Source organism: Oncorhynchus clarkii, chromosome 12 (genome assembly GCF_045791955.1).
Source record: "Oncorhynchus clarkii lewisi isolate Uvic-CL-2024 chromosome 12, UVic_Ocla_1.0, whole genome shotgun sequence".
Taxonomy (NCBI): Eukaryota; Metazoa; Chordata; class Actinopteri; order Salmoniformes; family Salmonidae; genus Oncorhynchus; species Oncorhynchus clarkii.
In genome coordinates, this window is record NC_092158.1 from 83,001,664 (window position 1) to 83,019,119 (window position 17,456).

At 49.0% G+C, this 17,456-nt stretch overlaps 1 protein-coding gene across 1 annotated transcript; it reads left to right on the top strand.

Annotated features, from left to right (window-relative positions):
- Positions 1–4,083: 4,083 nt before the first annotated feature.
- LOC139421503 (protein FAM117A-like) lies at positions 4,084–16,779 on the top strand. Its single transcript, XM_071172462.1, has 8 exons — positions 4,084–4,611; positions 7,836–7,981; positions 14,252–14,347; positions 14,603–14,716; positions 15,214–15,321; positions 15,499–15,682; positions 15,770–15,926; positions 16,009–16,779. The coding sequence occupies exons 1-8, from the start codon at positions 4,494–4,496 to the stop codon at positions 16,268–16,270; spliced, it is 1,185 nt and encodes a 394-aa protein (XP_071028563.1). The 5' UTR covers positions 4,084–4,493; the 3' UTR covers positions 16,271–16,779.
- Positions 16,780–17,456: the final 677 nt, after the last annotated feature.

A 17,456-nucleotide genomic window follows, 5' to 3' on the forward strand; every position in this document is an offset into this window, starting at 1 on the left:
TCTTATAAACCAGATTGGTTTTTGATTGACTTAGTCTGCGAATGCTCTTTTTTGTAAACCTAGACATTACTTTTACAATATGATTTTGTCTTGTGCAGATGATTATGTCTAAGTCCACTTCAAAGCCTTCCAGGCTCTTGGATTTTATGTTCTGTGCTGGCTTTGTGTTGGGGTTCTGTCTCTGTTTCATGGCCATTGCTTACTACAAAGCATATCAGATCTCTCAGGAGACAGTGCCCTTGCCATCACGGACCAGCAGCCTCTTGGGTGTGCTCCCTTCAGGTAAATTGGAGCTACAGTATTTTTTTTACACCTCTCTGAATATCTCCAATACACTCAGCCGCATGATCGTCTTTCTCTCTCTCTCCCGCCCTCTCTCTCTCTCGCTCTCAGTACACCACTCTGCTGTTGCCACTAATGCCTCAGTCCTCTCGCCTTTGCCCCCCTCCCCCACCCCCTCTTCGGGTCGACAGCTCTGCTGGGTGTTGACCTCACCCCAGACTCTGTGGACCAGAGCTAAACACATAGTGAACACCTGGGGGCCTCGCTGTGATACACTGCTCTTCATGAGCTCTAAGCAGGACCTCCTGTTCCCTGGGACCGTGCTGCCTCTGGCAACAGAGGAGGGACGGGCCAACCTGTACAATAAGACCATGGCCGCTTTCAACTTACTGCATGACGGGTAATGCTCCCACAACACCAGTATGTTCTCCGAATCTCTCTCACATTGATGGAGGACATGATTCTGGTGGTCTAGAATCCATGTGGAATGGGAGATCTACAGTGCATTTGGAAACTATTCAGACCCCTTCCATTTTTCCACATTTTCTTCTGTTACAGCTGTATTCTAAAATGTATAAAATTAAACATACACACAATATCCTATAATGACAAAGGGAAAACAGGTTTTTAGAAATGTTTGCAAATACCTTAAACTGAAACACCTTATTTACAAAAGTATTCAGACCCTTTGCTATGAGACTTGAAATTGAGCTCAGGTGCATCCTGTTTCCATTGATTATCCTTGAGATGTTTCTTCAACTTGATTGGAGTCCACCTGTGGTAAATTCAATTGATTGGACATGATTTGGAAAGGCACACATCTGTCTATATAAGGTCCCACAGTTAACAGTGCATGTCAGAGCAAAACCAAGCTATGAGCTCGTAGGAATTGTCCGTAGAGCGCTGAGATAGGATTGTGTCGAGGCACAGATCTGGGAAAGGGTTTCTACATTTCTGCAGCATTGAAGTTCCCCAAGAACACAGTTGCCTCCATCTTTCTTAAATTGAAGAAGTTTGTAACCACCAAGACTCTCACTAGAGCTAGCCATCTGGCTAAACTGAGCAATCGGGGGTGACCAAGAACCCGATGGTCACTCTGAGAGAGCTCCAGAGTTCCTCTGTGGAGATGGGAGAATCTTTCAGAAGGACAACCATCTCTGCAGCACTCCATCAATCAGTTATTTATGGTAGATTGGCCAGACGGAAGCCACTCCTCAGAAAAAGACACGACAGCCCACTTGAAGTTTGCCAAAAGACACCTAAAGGACTCTCGGACCATGAGAAATAAGATTCCCTGGTCTGATGAAATCAAGATTGAACTCTTTGGCCTGAATGCCAAGCAACACGTCTGATGGAAGCATCATGTTGTGGGGATTTTTTTCAGTGGCAGGGACAGGGAGACTAGGCAGTATCGAGGGAAAGGAAAGATGAACGGCGCAAAGTACAGCGAGATCCTTGATGAAAACCTGCTCCAGAGTGCTCAGGACTTCAGACTGGGGCAAAGGTTCACCTTCAAACAGGACAAAGACCCTGAGCAAGATCTGAACAGAACCTAGCATTCTGGCTTGTATATAGGCCTTTTTAACACTCAAGTTGATCCAATAGTGACAATGTCTTGATAAATGATATACTAAACAAAAATATAAACGCAACATGTAAAGTGTTGGTCCCATGTTTCATTAGCTGAAATTAAAGATCCCAGCCATTTTCCATGTGCACAAAAAAGCTTCTCTCTCAAATGTTGTGCACAAATGTGTTTATGTCCCTGTTAGTGAATTTCTCCTTTTCTAAGACTTTGGCACACCTGTCAGGTAGATGACTATCAAGAAGCTTATAAAACAACATGATCATTATACAGGTGCACCTTGTGCTGGGGACAATAAAATGGCATTCTAAAATGTGCAGTTTTGTCACACAACGCAATGCCACAGATGTCTCAAGTTTTGAGGGAGCGTGCAGTTGCCATGCATACTGCAGGAATGTCCACCAGATAATTTAATGTTAATTTCTTTACTATTATCCATCTCGACGTGGTCTTAGAGAGTTTAGCCGTATATCCAACTGGCTTCACAACTGCAGACCACCGGTAACCACACCAACCCAGGACCTCCACATTCATCTTCTTCACCTGTGGACTCGTCTTAGACCAACCAACCGGACAGTTGATGAAACTGGATTTGCCCAACCGAATCATTTTTGCTCAAACTGTCAGAATCCCTTTCGGGAAGTTCATCTGCGTGCTCGTCGTCCACACCAGGGTCTTGACCTGGCTGCAGTTCGGTTTCTTAACCGACTTCAGTGGATAAATGCTCACTTTTATGGCCACTGGCACACTGGAGAAGTGTGGTCTTTATGAATGAATCCCGGTTTCAACTGTACCATACAGAATGCGTGTATGGCGTTGTGTGGGTGAACGGTTTGCTGATGTCTATGTTGTGAACAGAGTACCCCATGGTGGCGGTGGGGTTATGGTATGGGAAGGCATAACCTAAGGACAACGAACACATTTACATTTTATCGATGGCAATTTGAATGCACAGAGATACTGTGACGAGATCCTGAGGCCCATTGTTGTGCCGTTCATCTGCTGCCACCACCACCTCATATTTCATCATGATAATGCACAGTACCATGTCGCAAGGATCTGCACACAATTCCTTTAAGCTGAAACAGTCCCAGTTCTTCCATGGCCTGCATACTCACCAGACATGTCACCCATTGATCATGTTTGGTATGCTCTGGATTGACGTATACAGCAGTGTTCCAGTTCCCGCCAATATCCAGAAACTTTGCACAGCCATTGCCAGCAGCATACCACCCTGCATACCACTGCTGGTTTGCTTCTGAAGCTAAGCAGGTTTGGTCCTGGTTGGTCCCTGGATGGGAGAGCAGATGCTGCTGGAAGTGGTGTTGGAGGGCCAGTAGGAGGCACTCTTTCCTCTGGTCTAAAAAATATCCCAATGCTCCTGGGCAGTGATTGGGACACTGCCCTGTGTAGGGTGCCGTCTTTCGGATGAGATGTTAAAACGGGTGTCCTGACTCTCTGAGGTCATTAAAGATCCCATGGCACTTTTCGTAAGAGTATGGGTGTTAACCCCGGTGTCCTGACTAAATTCCCAATCTGGCCCTCAAACCATCACGGTCACCTAATAATTTACAATTGGCTCATTCCTCCTCTCCCCTGTAACTATTCCCCAGGTCGTTGCTGCAAATGAGAACATGTTCTCAGTCAATTTACCTGGTAAAATAACATAAAAAAAAATTGAAGAGGAGTAGGGTAACAGGCCTGATCAATTATATGCGAAGGAGATGTGTCACTCTGTGTGAGGGAAATGGTCACACCAGATATTGACTGGTTTTCTGATCCACACCCTGCCCTTTTTTAAGGTATCTGTGAACAACGAATGCATATCTGTATTCCCAGTCATGAGAAATCAATTGATTAGGGCCTAATTTATTTATTTCAATTGACAGATTTCCTTATATGAACTAACAAACTAAAACCTTTGAAATTGTTGCATGTTGCTTTTATATGTTTTTAATCCGTGTTGATAAGGAGTTTAATCCATAATGTTTGAACATTCAAGAGGAATGTATTGTGGGGGCAAAGGCATAGGAGTGAGAAGCCCTGTTGTACACTGCTGGTTTGAGATTTAATAAACTGGGATGGAACATTATGACTTTCGAGGGCAGACCCTTGATAGATAGATAGATGGAGTTTATGACCAATAAAAGTTAAGTCGTATTTTTCAGTACCCAACCAGATCAAGAATGTGTCATTCGCCTCGCCCACTTGTAAGTAAATTGGACACGAGAATTTAGCTAGTTGAGCTGTTGTCAGTTTCAGACACAAGATTTGGCAATATTTTGTCAAATGTGGAGCCTGATAGTTTACATAAAGTAAAGTTATAATAGCCAAGGGCGGATGATCAGGTTGGGCATTTAATAGTTTTATTGTGAACTAAATGCAGGGCTAATATTTTTGAGATGTATTTATTTTAGTTCGAGAGAAAAGTTGGAGGAAATCATGGTCATCACAAAAGAAGCCTGGCTGCTAGCAAGAAGCTAACCATGTTGGATACTTATCATAAATATTGAAATACTGGCTAATTTAAACTGAAGAGGTAGCTAAAACTACTGATTGTGAGCTTTGATACGATTGCCTGTTGAAGTCGTAGTGTTTTCGGCTGCTTCATTTTGCACTTGGGGGGATGTCGTGCAGAAGTGAAGCGGCTCGGGGGGGCACCCCTTGTCTACAACCACTTCGAGCCACTGTCCCATTCCAGCTTCACAACAAAGCACAACCGCGCTGCAAAGATTCCAAGACTGGTAAATAAAAATTCTAATTTTGGTGCCAAATATTACACTATGGTGGGAATGTCGCTAGAGTTTGCATTGTTATTGCTGTCTAGCACTAGTCTAACGGGTATGTGGGCTATATATTATGATTAACTGTTATAGTATCTTACTGCTTAGCTACATGGGTCTATTTTACGTGCCTTTGGCCTCGATTTTTCTAAACAGACCACCGACTTACAGTGAATATAGCCTAATTTCCACCATGCATCAACCATCCCCCACCCTGCTCAAGCATGTGTTTTGATGTTGGTCTCTGTAGGACCCTATAAAAGGAAGTGTTGTAAAAGCAGAAATGTGCTACTTAATTTGAGAATAATGTCATGTTTTTTCCAAATCATTATTACACCATATAGCTGGAACATCATATAAATAGTTTTGTCAGTTACATACATGTAATAAAAAAACATCACAAATTATTGGAATGGCATCATAAAGAGTTCTCAGTAAAAGGAACACCTATGTGAGAATGCTATTCATTGACCACAGCTCAGCGTTCAATACCGTAGTGCCCTCAAAGCTCATCAATAAGCTAAGGACCCTGGGACTAAACACCTCCCTCTGCAACTGGATCCTGGACTTCCTGATGGGCCACCACTAGGTGGTAAGGGTAGGTAACAACACATCCGCCACGCTGATCCTCAGCATAGGGGCCACTCAGGGGTGCGTGCTTAGTCCACTCCTGTACTCCCTGTTAGCTCATGACTGCATGACTAGGCACGACTCCAACACCACCATTTAAATTTGCCGATGACACAACAATGGTAGGCCTGATCACTGACAACGATGAGACGGCCTATAGGAAGGTGGTCAGAGACCTGGCCGTGTGGTGCCAGGACAACAACCTCTCCCTCAACGTGATCAAGACAAAGGAGATGATTGTGCACTACAGGAAAATGAGGACAGAGCACGCCCCCATTCTCATCAACGGGGCTGCAGTGGAGCATGTTGAGCGCTTCAAGTTCCTTGGTGTCCACATCGCTAACAAACTAACATGGTCCAAGCACACCAAGACCGTCGTGAAGAGGGCACAACAAAATCTATTCCACCTCAGGATACATGGGTCCTCAGATCCTCAAAAGGTTCTACAGCTGCACTATCGAGAGCATCACTGCCTGGTATTGCATCTGCTCGGCCTCCGACCGCAAGGCACTACAGAGGGTAGTGCGAACGGCCCAGTACATCACCGGGGCCAAGCTTCCTGCCATCCAGGACCTCTATACCAGGCGGTGTCAGAGGAAGACTCCAGCCAGCCTAGTTATGGACTGTTCTCTCTGCTACCGCACAGCAAGCGATACCGTAGCGGCAAGTCTAGGTCCATGAGGCTTCTAAACAGCCTCTACCCCCAAACCATGAGACTGCTGAACATCTAATCAAATGGCTACCCAGGCTATTTGCCCCCCCTTACACCGTTGCTACTCTGTTGTTATCATCTATGCAAAGTCACTTTAATAACTCTACCTACATGTACATATTACCTCGACTAACCGGCGCACCCGCAAATTGACTCTGTACCGGTAGCCCCCTGTATATAGTCTCGCTATTGTTATTTTACTGCTGCTCTTTAATTAGTTGTTACTTTTTATTTATTATTCATATTTTTTTAAACTGCATTGTTGATTTAAGGACTTGTAAGTAAGCATTTCACTGTGAGGTCTACACCTGTTGTATTCGGCTCATGTGACTAATATGATTTGATTAACCACGTTTCCATCCAGAGTATTAATGCGACTAAAGTGGTACCATATAAACAATAAGTCACTACAAGTAGTTTCGGTACAATTTTATAAATGCCGACAGGTTATTTGTTCTTTCGAAATGGTGGGATCTTTTTGTGTCAGTAAAATGTATTATGTGAGAAATGATAACTGCAGTGGAGGCTGGTGGGAGGTGCTGTAGGAAGATGGGCTCATTGTAAAGACTGGAATGGTATAAATGGAACAGTATCAAACACATCAAATATAAAGAAACCATATGTATAACTCCGTTCCATTAATTCTGTTACAGCCTTTACAATGAGCCCATCCTCCTATAGCTCCTCCCACCAGCCTCCACTGAATAACCATCATATTGAAGTGAACTTGGAGTCGAGATGATATGGTGTGTGTGGTCCTCTTATTATTACTGGGGGAAACCATGCAGTTTATTCGGCGACAGAGGAAATAAGTTCTGAACTTCACAGGGTGATGAAAGTGCACTGTGATCTTGATGCTCTATTCCAATAGATAGAGGGTATTGTTCTGGTGACATGATTGATGCTTGACTGCCGTTTGACAAATACAAATATTCTCGCTCTTTTCCATTTTAATCTCATCGTGTAGACCACCCTACCCGCACTGTATCTTTGAGCTGTTTGGTAGAGCCAGAGTAAGCACATGTTCTATTTACCGCATCAGGTTTGGTGACAACTATCAAACATCACATAGCTTTAGTATGCGCTACATATCGTGATTATTTTAATCAGTAAAATGGCCTTGATAAATGGTCAGTGTTAATATTATTATTTGTATTGCCCCTGAACTCTCTGAAGGTGTTTTAAGAGTGTAATATTTAATTACACTACCTACCTCTGTAACCTCTCATGTGCCAATGTCAATAGAGGTTTTAAGGGACCTTTGTTTTATGGCCTGTAATTCCACAGTGTGTTTCAACAGTACACTGTAATGATGCACCAGTAACTCGAGTGCTTGTTCTGTGGTGTTTATTTATACATCCTGTTTGCCCTGGGAAGTGGTGTGTGTTGGGGAAAAGGTTTCAGGAGTAGAATCGTTGCCAGTCTTGTGCAACATGTCTTTGGAGGGCTTTGCTGTAGGCTCAGTGGCTTGGCTCACACCTGCCAGAGATGACTTACAAAGAGCTGACAATGCACACCTACTTGTACTACGAGCTCACCAAGCCCTACGAGGGGAGGTGGGGTCCGGGGGAGGCCATTTTATGAACTCCTGCTGGTGCTAAAGTAGTTTTGAGCCTCCTTTATGATGTGACTGTTTGTTCCAACTACGTTGCACCAGTAGGATGAGCATTGAGTTTGTCAGACCAATATGCTGTCAAACTGGGGCACCGTCACACAAAACAGCCCTCCATACAAGATTAGCATCTGTCTTCTGTTACAAATATTGACCTAATCACACACTCACAGTATAAAGCAGACACGTTTCATATCAGTAAATGTGATGTCTTTTGGCTGTTTCCTTCAGGCGACAGGAGCAAGTCTCGCCCCCCAAAGCCGACCATTCGTCGCACCCTGTCCCTGGATACAATTGTTGGACCATATCTGCAGGGCCGGTGGCCCAAGGAGGCAGAGAGCCAAGGAGTCACCTGTGTCAATGACAAGGCCACACAGGTAAACTCACCGGACTCAGTCACAGCCCAAATGTGAATTTAACATTAACATCCATTAACTCCTATAGATCTGAAACCGAGAGGAATATACTCTTGTCAAGCCTATATTGATATTGCTTAAAAGCCATTTGTAGCTCCCCATTCAATTTGTCACCGTTGTTGCTTACAATGGCCAGACTTTTAATCTATGAAAATGTGTGTTATGAACACTGTTGTCCTATTCTGTAATATAAAGACCAAGTGAGGCTATCTGAGGCTGGTGCTGCAGGTGTCTAGCAGTTCCATTCTGAAGCTGAGGAGCAGTGGAAGGCAGCCAACTGGAAATAGTTGTTTTGTTCTCTTCATCCTCTGCTGTCTCCTCAACCTACCCCTGCCCCCCCTCTGCTGTCTCCTCAACCTACCCCTGCCCCCCCCTACTCTCTTCAACCTCAACCTACCCCCCCCCCCCCCCCACTGTCTCTTCAACCTCAACCTACCCCTGCCCCCCCCCTACTCTCTTCAACCTCAACCTACCTACCCCCCCACTGTCTCTTCAACCTCAACCTACCCCTGCCCACCCTCTACTGTCTCTTCAACCTCAACCTACCCCTGCCCCCCCCCTACTCTCTTCAACCTCAACCTACCTACCCCCCCCCCCCTTCTGTCTCTTCAACCTCAACCTACCCCTGCCCCCCCTCTACTGTCTCTTCAACCTCAACCTACCTACTCCCCCCCCCCCTCTACTGTCTCTTCAACCTCAACCTACCCCTGCCCCCCCTTCTACTGTCTCTTCAACCTCAACCTACCCCTGCCCCCCCCCCTGCAGGGGTAGGTTGAGGTTGAAGAGACAGTAGAGGCGGGGGGCAGGGGTAGGTTGAGGTTGAAGAGACAGTAGAGGGGGGGGGCAGGGGTAGGTTGAGGTTGAAGAGACAGTAGAGGGGGGGCACAGGGGTAGGTTGAGGTTGAAGAGACAGTAGAGGGGGGGCACAGGGGTAGGTTGAGGTTGAAGAGAGTAGGGGGGGGGGGCAGGGGTAGGTTGAGGTTGAAGAGACAGTGTGGGGGGGGGGTAGGTAGGTTGAGGTTGAAGAGACAGTAGAGGGGGGGGCAGGGGTAGGTTGAGGTTGAAGAGACAGTAGATGGGGGGGCACAGGGGTAGGTTGAGGTTGACGAGACAGTAGATGGGGGAGGGCACAGGGGTAAGTTGAAGAGACAGTAGAGGGGGGGGAGGGGCAGGGGTAGGTTGAGGTTGGAGACAGTAGAGGGGGGGGCAGGGGTAGGTTGAGGTTGAAGAGACAGTGAAGGGGGGCAGGGGTAGGTTGAGGTTGAAGAGACAGAAAGGGGGGGGGTAGGTAGGTTGAGGTTGAAGAGAGTAGGGGGGGGGGCAGGGGTAGGTTGAGGTTGAAGAGACAGTAGAGGGTGGGCAGGGGTAGGTTGAGGTTGAAGAGACAGAAAGGGGGGGGGGGTAGGTAGGTTGAGGTTGAAGAGAGTAGGGGGGTGGCAGGGGTAGGTTGAGGTTGAAGAGACAGTAGAGGGTGGGCAGGGGTAGGTTGAGGTTGAAGAGACAGTGGGGGGGGGGTAGGTAGGTTGAGGTTGAAGAGAGAGTAGGGGGGGGGCAGGGGTAGGTTGAGGTTGAAGAGACAGTAGAGGGGGGGCAGGGGTAGGTTGAGGTTGAAGAGACAGTGGGGGGGGGAAGGGGTAGGTTGAGGTTGAAGAGACAGAAAGGGGGGGGGTAGGTAGGTTGAGGTTGAAGAGAGTAGGGGGGGGGGCAGGGGTAGGTTGAGGTTGAAGAGACAGTAGAGGGTGGGCAGGGGTAGGTTGAGGTTGAAGAGACAGAAAGGGGGGGGGGGTAGGTAGGTTGAGGTTGAAGAGAGTAGGGGGGTGGCAGGGGTAGGTTGAGGTTGAAGAGACAGTAGAGGGTGGGCAGGGGTAGGTTGAGGTTGAAGAGACAGTGGGGGGGGGGGGGGTAGGTAGGTTGAGGTTGAAGAGAGTGGGGGGGGGCAGGGGTAGGTTGAGGTTGAAGAGACAGTGGGGGGGGGGTAGGTTGAGGTTGAAGAGAGTAGGGGGGGGGCAGGGGTAGGTTGAGGAGACAGCAGAGGGGGGGCAGGGGTAGGTTGAGGAGACAGCAGAGGATGAAGAGAACAAAACAACTATTTCCAGTTGGCTGCCTTCCACTGCTCCTCAGCTTCAGAATGGAACTGCTAGACACCTGCAGCACCAGCTCAACCTACCCCTGCCCCCCCCCTCTACTGTCTCCAACCTCAACCTACCCCTGCCCCCCCATCTACTGTCTCTTCAACTTCAACCTACCCCTGTGCCCTCCCCCATCTACTGTCTCTTCAACCTCAACCTACCCCTGCCCCCCCCCTACTCTCTTCAACCTCAACCTACCTACCCCCCCACTGTCTCTTCAACCTCAACCTACCCCTGCCCACCCTCTACTGTCTCTTCAACCTCAACCTACCCCTGCCCCCCCCCTACTCTCTTCAACCTCAACCTACCTACCCCCCCCCCTTTCTGTCTCTTCAACCTCAACCTACCCCTGCCCCCCCTCTACTGTCTCTTCAACCTCAACCTACCTACTCCCCCCCCCTCTACTGTCTCTTCAACCTCAACCTACCCCTGCCCCCCCTTCTACTGTCTCTTCAACCTCAACCTACCCCTGCCCCCCCCCCTGCAGGGGTAGGTTGAGGTTGAAGAGACAGTAGAGGCGGGGGGCAGGGGTAGGTTGAGGTTGAAGAGACAGTAGAGGGGGGGGGGCAGGGGTAGGTTGAGGTTGAAGAGACAGTAGAGGGGGGGCACAGGGGTAGGTTGAGGTTGAAGAGACAGTAGAGGGGGGGCACAGGGGTAGGTTGAGGTTGAAGAGAGTAGGGGGGGGGGGCAGGGGTAGGTTGAGGTTGAAGAGACAGTGTGGGGGGGGGGTAGGTAGGTTGAGGTTGAAGAGACAGTAGAGGGGGGGGCAGGGGTAGGTTGAGGTTGAAGAGACAGTAGATGGGGGGGCACAGGGGTAGGTTGAGGTTGACGAGACAGTAGATGGGGGAGGGCACAGGGGTAAGTTGAAGAGACAGTAGAGGGGGGGGAGGGGCAGGGGTAGGTTGAGGTTGGAGAGACAGTAGAGGGTGGGCAGGGGTAGGTTGAGGTTGAAGAGAGTAGGGGGGGGGGCAGGGGTAGGTTGAGGTTGAAGAGACAGTAGAGGGTGGGCAGGGGTAGGTTGAGGTTGAAGAGACAGAAAGGGGGGGGGGTAGGTAGGTTGAGGTTGAAGAGAGTAGGGGGGTGGCAGGGGTAGGTTGAGGTTGAAGAGACAGTAGAGGGTGGGCAGGGGTAGGTTGAGGTTGAAGAGACAGTGGGGGGGGGGGTAGGTAGGTTGAGGTTGAAGAGAGTAGGGGGGGGGCAGGGGTAGGTTGAGGTTGAAGAGACAGTAGAGGGGGGGCAGGGGTAGGTTGAGGTTGAAGAGACAGTGGGGGGGGGGGGGGGGGGTAGGTAGGTTGAGGTTGAAGAGAGTAGGGGGGGGGCAGGGGTAGGTTGAGGTTGAAGAGACAGTGGGGGGGGGGGTAGGTTGAGGTTGAAGAGAGTAGGGGGGGGCAGGGGTAGGTTGAGGAGACAGCAGAGGGGGGGCAGGGGTAGGTTGAGGAGACAGCAGAGGATGAAGAGAACAAAACAACTATTTCCAGTTGGCTGCCTTCCACTGCTCCTCAGCTTCAGAATGGAACTGCTAGACACCTGCAGCACCAGCTCAACCTACCCCTGCCCCCCCCCCTCTACTGTCTCCAACCTCAACCTACCCCTGCCCCCCCATCTACTGTCTCTTCAACTTCAACCTACCCCTGTGCCCTCCCCCATCTACTGTCTCTTCAACCTCAACCTACCCCTGCCCCCGCCCCTCTACTGTCTCTTCAACCTCAACCTACCTACCCCCCCCCCCCCTACTGTCTCTTCAACCTCAACCTACCCCTGCCCCCCCATCTACTGTCTCTTCAACTTCAACCTACCCCTGTGCCCTCCCCCATCTACTGTCTCTTCAACCTCAACCTACCCCTGCCCCCGCCCCTCTACTGTCTCTTCAACCTCAACCTACCTACCCCCCCCCCCTACTGTCTCTTCAACCTCAACCTACCCTTGCCCCCCCCTCTACTGTCTCTTCAACCTCAACCTACCCCTGCCCCCCCTCTACTGTCTCTTCAACCTACCCCTGCCCCCCCTCTACTGTCTCTTCAACCTCAACCTACCCCTGCCCCCCCCTCTACTGTCTCTTCAACTGTAACCTACCTACCCCCCCCCCCCCCCCCCACTCTCTTCAACCTCAACCTACCCCTGCCCCCCATCTACTGTCTCTTCAACCTCAACCTACCCCTGTGCCCCCCCTCTACTGTCTCTTCAACCTCAACCTACCCCTGTGCCCCCCCCTCTACTGTCTCTTCAAACTCAACCTACCCCTGCCCCCCCCCTCTACTGTCTCTTCAACCTCAACCTACCCCTGTGCCCCCCCCTCTGCTGTCTCTTCAACCTACCCCTGCCCCCCCTCTACTGTCTCTTCAACCTCAACCTACCTACCCCCCCCCCCCCCCCCCCCCCACTGTCTCTTCAACCTCAACCTACCCCTGCCCCCCCCTCCTACTGTCTCCAACCTCAACCTACCCCTGTGCCCCCCCCTCTACTGTCTCTTCAACTTCAACCTACCCCTGCCCCCCCCCCCCCCCCCCCCCCCCCCTGTATCCACCCCCCATCTAGTGCACAAAGCCTGGGCTAACCTAACCACACTCCACCACTGTACCCTCAATTTTGACACAGTTTATACTGAACAAACCCCCTGCCCTTGTCTGCCATTATCTCCTTTCTTCAGTAATGAAACTGGCACATTTTCCCATTCAACCAGCTTCTTGTGGATTTGGGGGAGTTCCCTTCTGCCACAAACACACAAACTAAAGAGATACTACAAATTGTTTAGATTGGGTAACAGGTTCATATTCATATAATATTTAAAAGTAAATCTACATCAAATAAAACACGAGGCTGAACTGGCATTCAAAGCGTTAGACACCCAGAACATTCCATCACCTTTTGACCGGGGGGGGGGGGGGGGGGGGGAGAGTGTAGGGAGCAGTAACACTACACTGACAGGGTTGGGTAACTGACTGTCCCTCCGTGACACATTTAGCCACGATGTCTGACCACGGCTCCACCAGATAGGGCGGAAGATGGCGTCAAGGTTTTGTCATTTATAGCCCGGGACCGACACTGTTACACTACTGTGCGTCATGACATCAGTGTGGAACTCTGTGAGAGGACTGAGAGCTCTAGGAGACTAGACCCAGAGAGAAGACTGCATTTTGGGGAAACGTGACCTGGAGAGGAACCTGCATTTGGAGGAGAGGAGGCCCAGAGAAAATAGCTAAGTTAGGGGGAGGCAGAACAGGAAAAAATGAATTTATGTTGAGGAGAAATTGGCCATCAGCAAGAGGATCCTGTCCAGGCTGTGTGTGAAGCAGGAGTGTGGAGACGAGGGAGGGCAGCTCAGCAGATAGACCGCCACACACCCACATCCTCCCGTCTGCCAGCAACGCTCACCCCAGGGCTTGTGGGCATTAGAGGAGCGGGGCCTATGTCGGTAGGAACTCTCCACTGTCCTCTCTTCTTCCTCCTCCTCTTGCATGTGAAGACATGGAGCTCAGTTGTGATGAATGAAGGAGGGACAGCACAGGATGTCACCATGTTGATTACCCAAACTCTGTGGCGGTCTCCTATTCTGTGTGAATACAGCTGTCAGTCTACATGTTTTGTGTACTAATGTTAAACTGTGTCTGTGCTGCTGTAGCTGACGTGTGTCCCTTGTGTATTTGCATTGCTGTGGTTTTTGTTTTACTCATTTGTAGGGCGTGTTGTCAGCAACAGTGGTTTACTCCTCGCCTGCCTGTCTGCCTCTGCACAGCTGTGTAGCTGGCAGGTGTGCCTGACAGCTGTAGGGCACCACTTCTGTACTCTAGTCAAATCATGTAGCTCGGGTGATGTTTCACTTCCATAGGTTTCAATTGTACAGCGAGAGAAGAGCAAAACGGGTTCACCGCTCTGTAATGTTCTACTGAAAGGTCAATCTTAGAACTCGTAGATAAAGTTACCAGTTGTGTCGTTAAATGATCGACAAGAACATAATCCTGTCTGACTCCAATCCAATCTGCAAAGTTTCCACAGCAAAAAACTATTTTCAAGTCAGTTTAGTTTTTCAGAAAGTGTGTATTGTGTGTAGAGTTGTATAAACAACATATGGCTGGTTACAATAACAACCCTGCTCCTTCCATAGACTCCCAGCTCCTGGGCAGAGGAGACTCGGGGAAGAAGAAGTGTTGGCGGACACAAACGCTCAGCATCATGGGGCAGCGCTGAACACTTGAGGGATGTGAGTACTTTCTTTGAATGTAAATGTTTACTAAAAAAGGTCCTTTAACCAGGAGCTTGTCAATCAAACATCATTCTCACAATACACCAGTAAATCTCAGAGATGGGACTATTTTCCTCTCCTGTTGTCTGCAGAGACTCGGCCAGTCACACCCCTCTCTCCCTGTTGAATTATTCCTCCCCTCATTCTTTCCTCTGAAAGACGAAGTAGTCCTCTTTCCTCTGAAGTCCTTTTCCCTCTATGACTTGGCCTCAGGTGGTTAAGCTCAAGCACCAGCTGCAGAAGCGTTCCCGACACGCCCCTCCCTCTGGGGGATATGAGCGTCCCCACCACCCCCTACCTGGAGGCCATGTGCCAGGCGCTACACAGGTACGTCCTATACAGCCCTCCCCATAATACTGTGGATTTGATCTGTACTCTGAACCCGTCCTTATTTATACTGCAACTTGTTTACTTGAATTTAAAATGTTATTTTTGAATTTGAATGTCCCCTGGATGACTGTAACGTAAGATCATGTATGCAGACAGTGGGACCCAGGAGGTGTTCGGAGTATTCACTGACACAGAACACTGATGGTTGGCCTCCTGAGTTTCTCAGGCAGAGTAGAGAGACGTTAGCAACAGGGCTAGAAAAACAGCACTGCTTTTCTTAGGAGCTGGTGTCATCAAGCTGCCTGGTTGCACCATCGCCACGCTATGACAGGAATGCACATTGACAGGAATACACTCGTACTCATACGCCTAGCTACATGGCCTTTGGTACATACCCTCACACTCAAGCCCCTTTGTGTGGAACAGATAAGATGAGAGCATACACACTCCTTTGCTCCATTTTCATGTGTCCTTGGTGGCCCCCTCCCCCCCAGACGGTGCCCCTGAGCAGGTTGGCCCCTCGGCTGCGGCGCAGTGTGGAAGGTCTGAACCTGGAGCTGGAGGGGGTCTTTGTGTCAGAGACACCTGAGGACCAGCACAAGGTGAGCATGTTTAAATACAGCCTATCTGCTTGGGTACCGGCTGGCTTAGATCCATGATCTCAACCCTCTATGGAGCCACTGGATCCCTCTAGTGACAGCAAATTAGCTCTTATTTCTCTCCAATGGCCAGTGTCCCATAGCCTCACTGTACCTACACTCTCCCTGTTCACCTGTTAGATCCTGGATGTCCCAGATGGCCACAGAGCCCCAGTTCCTGCCCAGAGGTGCAGCAGTGGTACCCAGAGTGAACCCTCCCCTGCCTCGTTCGACTCTGCATTGCTCTCTCCATCTGAGTCTCCCTGTTCCCTGAACCCAGCTCTTCTCTCCCCATCTCAGTCTCCCTGCCCCATGGGAGAGCCAGGTGAGTAAATGGATGGTTTGTTAGACTTGAATGACTTAAATAACGTAGTGTACCTTTTTTTAAATCATTTTTTCCCCCTCTGTGTAGACCCTGTGGACTGTGAGACCGTGTGCCCCTCTCCAGTTGTTCTGGACCCCTCCCTGTTGCAGCCCTCCTCCTCCCCTCGTCCCAACAAGACCTACTCCTTCCAGAGGGAGCCCCCTGAAGGCTGTGAGCGAGTACGTGTAGTGTGTGAAGAGGCTATGTGAGTATTGAAACACACAGAGACTTTGTGTAATTAGAAATTATTTGGGCTAATCGTCTCTCTTTCTGTCCCTCAACCCCAGGTCTCCCTGTCAGAGAGAGCCTCTCCTCCAGGTATCCTGCCCTGACCCCAACAAGGTGAATTTCACTCCCCATGGAGGCTCTGCCTTCTGCCCTGTCAGTCTGCTCAAGCCCTTGCTGCCCTCAATGGACCTCCTGTTCCGCGGCCTGTCAGTCTCGCCTGTCACAGGCTGCTCAGGTCAAGGCTCTGCCCCCTACCAGACAGTTGGGCATTCGGTTGGGGGCTACATGAGTGGACCCCTCCAGGACACAACCACCATGTGACTGTGGAGATGGGGTTGTTTTCAGACTAATGTGGATGGATTTATCCTAATAGATTAAATCAAGATGGCTGCCACCACCTTGTCAGAGACTGTTATGACAAGCCTCCAGATCTATTCAACTAAGATCAACAAAAAGAGAGACCTCTACAGTGGGTTCTCTGTGGGATCAGGATCAAATCTGTCATTGGTGTTCTATCCTGATTCTCAGAGGGACTTGCTGCTCTGGGTACATTGATAGTCACTTGCCCCCTTGGTTAGGGGGGATAAATAAGTTGTACAAATGTTTGTGTGACACTTTTATTCTACACAACTTGGCCTTGCTCTGATACCCTTAGATTTGTTATAGTTAGAGCTTGGAGTCAGAGATGTACTAATTAGTGATGCCCGGGTTGACTCATAACCCGCAGTCCCCGCGGTTATATCTGTGGGGTGGATGGGTTTAGAGTCATTAAATATTGTGTGGCGGGTGGCAGGCTGGTTGAATAAAGAGAAATAATACCTTTAAAAAAATCCATAAATGTGTAATTATTGTGCAATTTATGAAGGCTACATTGTGGTTCATCTTTCATTATTTTCGGCTATCTGGTATTAGTGCATAAACCTAATCTGCAGGGCTTAACTGTAGGCACGCCAAATAGCCCACAGCCAATCGCCAAGTAATACTTTTGGGAACAGGCAGAAAAAGTTATCAATCCACAGAGGCAAAAAGGACATTGTTTTAATTCAATAAGACAAAAGCTACGACAGGAGAGTTGAAAACAAAGAGAAGGGAGGGCCAGAAAAGTCATGTTTGGAAACGATTTGGTGAAGGGGGGAAAAGAGGATGATAGCAGACGGAACTTCAAATAGGCCTATGGCATGTCAAGGGAACTGTGAAATCTGGGCACTGACTTGTAGGTCTATAACCTCTCACACAGCCTTAATAATAACTCCTGCAGAATTAAGCATTCCTTGCAGTAAAATCATACACTAAATGTAGGGTTACATTTGGAACAGGAGTGGAGAAAGATGATTTATTAATGCATCTTGAGAGAATGCCATGCTCAGATACCATCTGTAGAGGTGCTGTCTTCATCATAAAAGCTGATAGTATTTCAACCACATAAAAAATGCATCAAAACCGAACTGAAATCTTATCAGAAACACGTTGGGTCGTTTTCACAGCTTTACCCCATACAGCCGGTCAA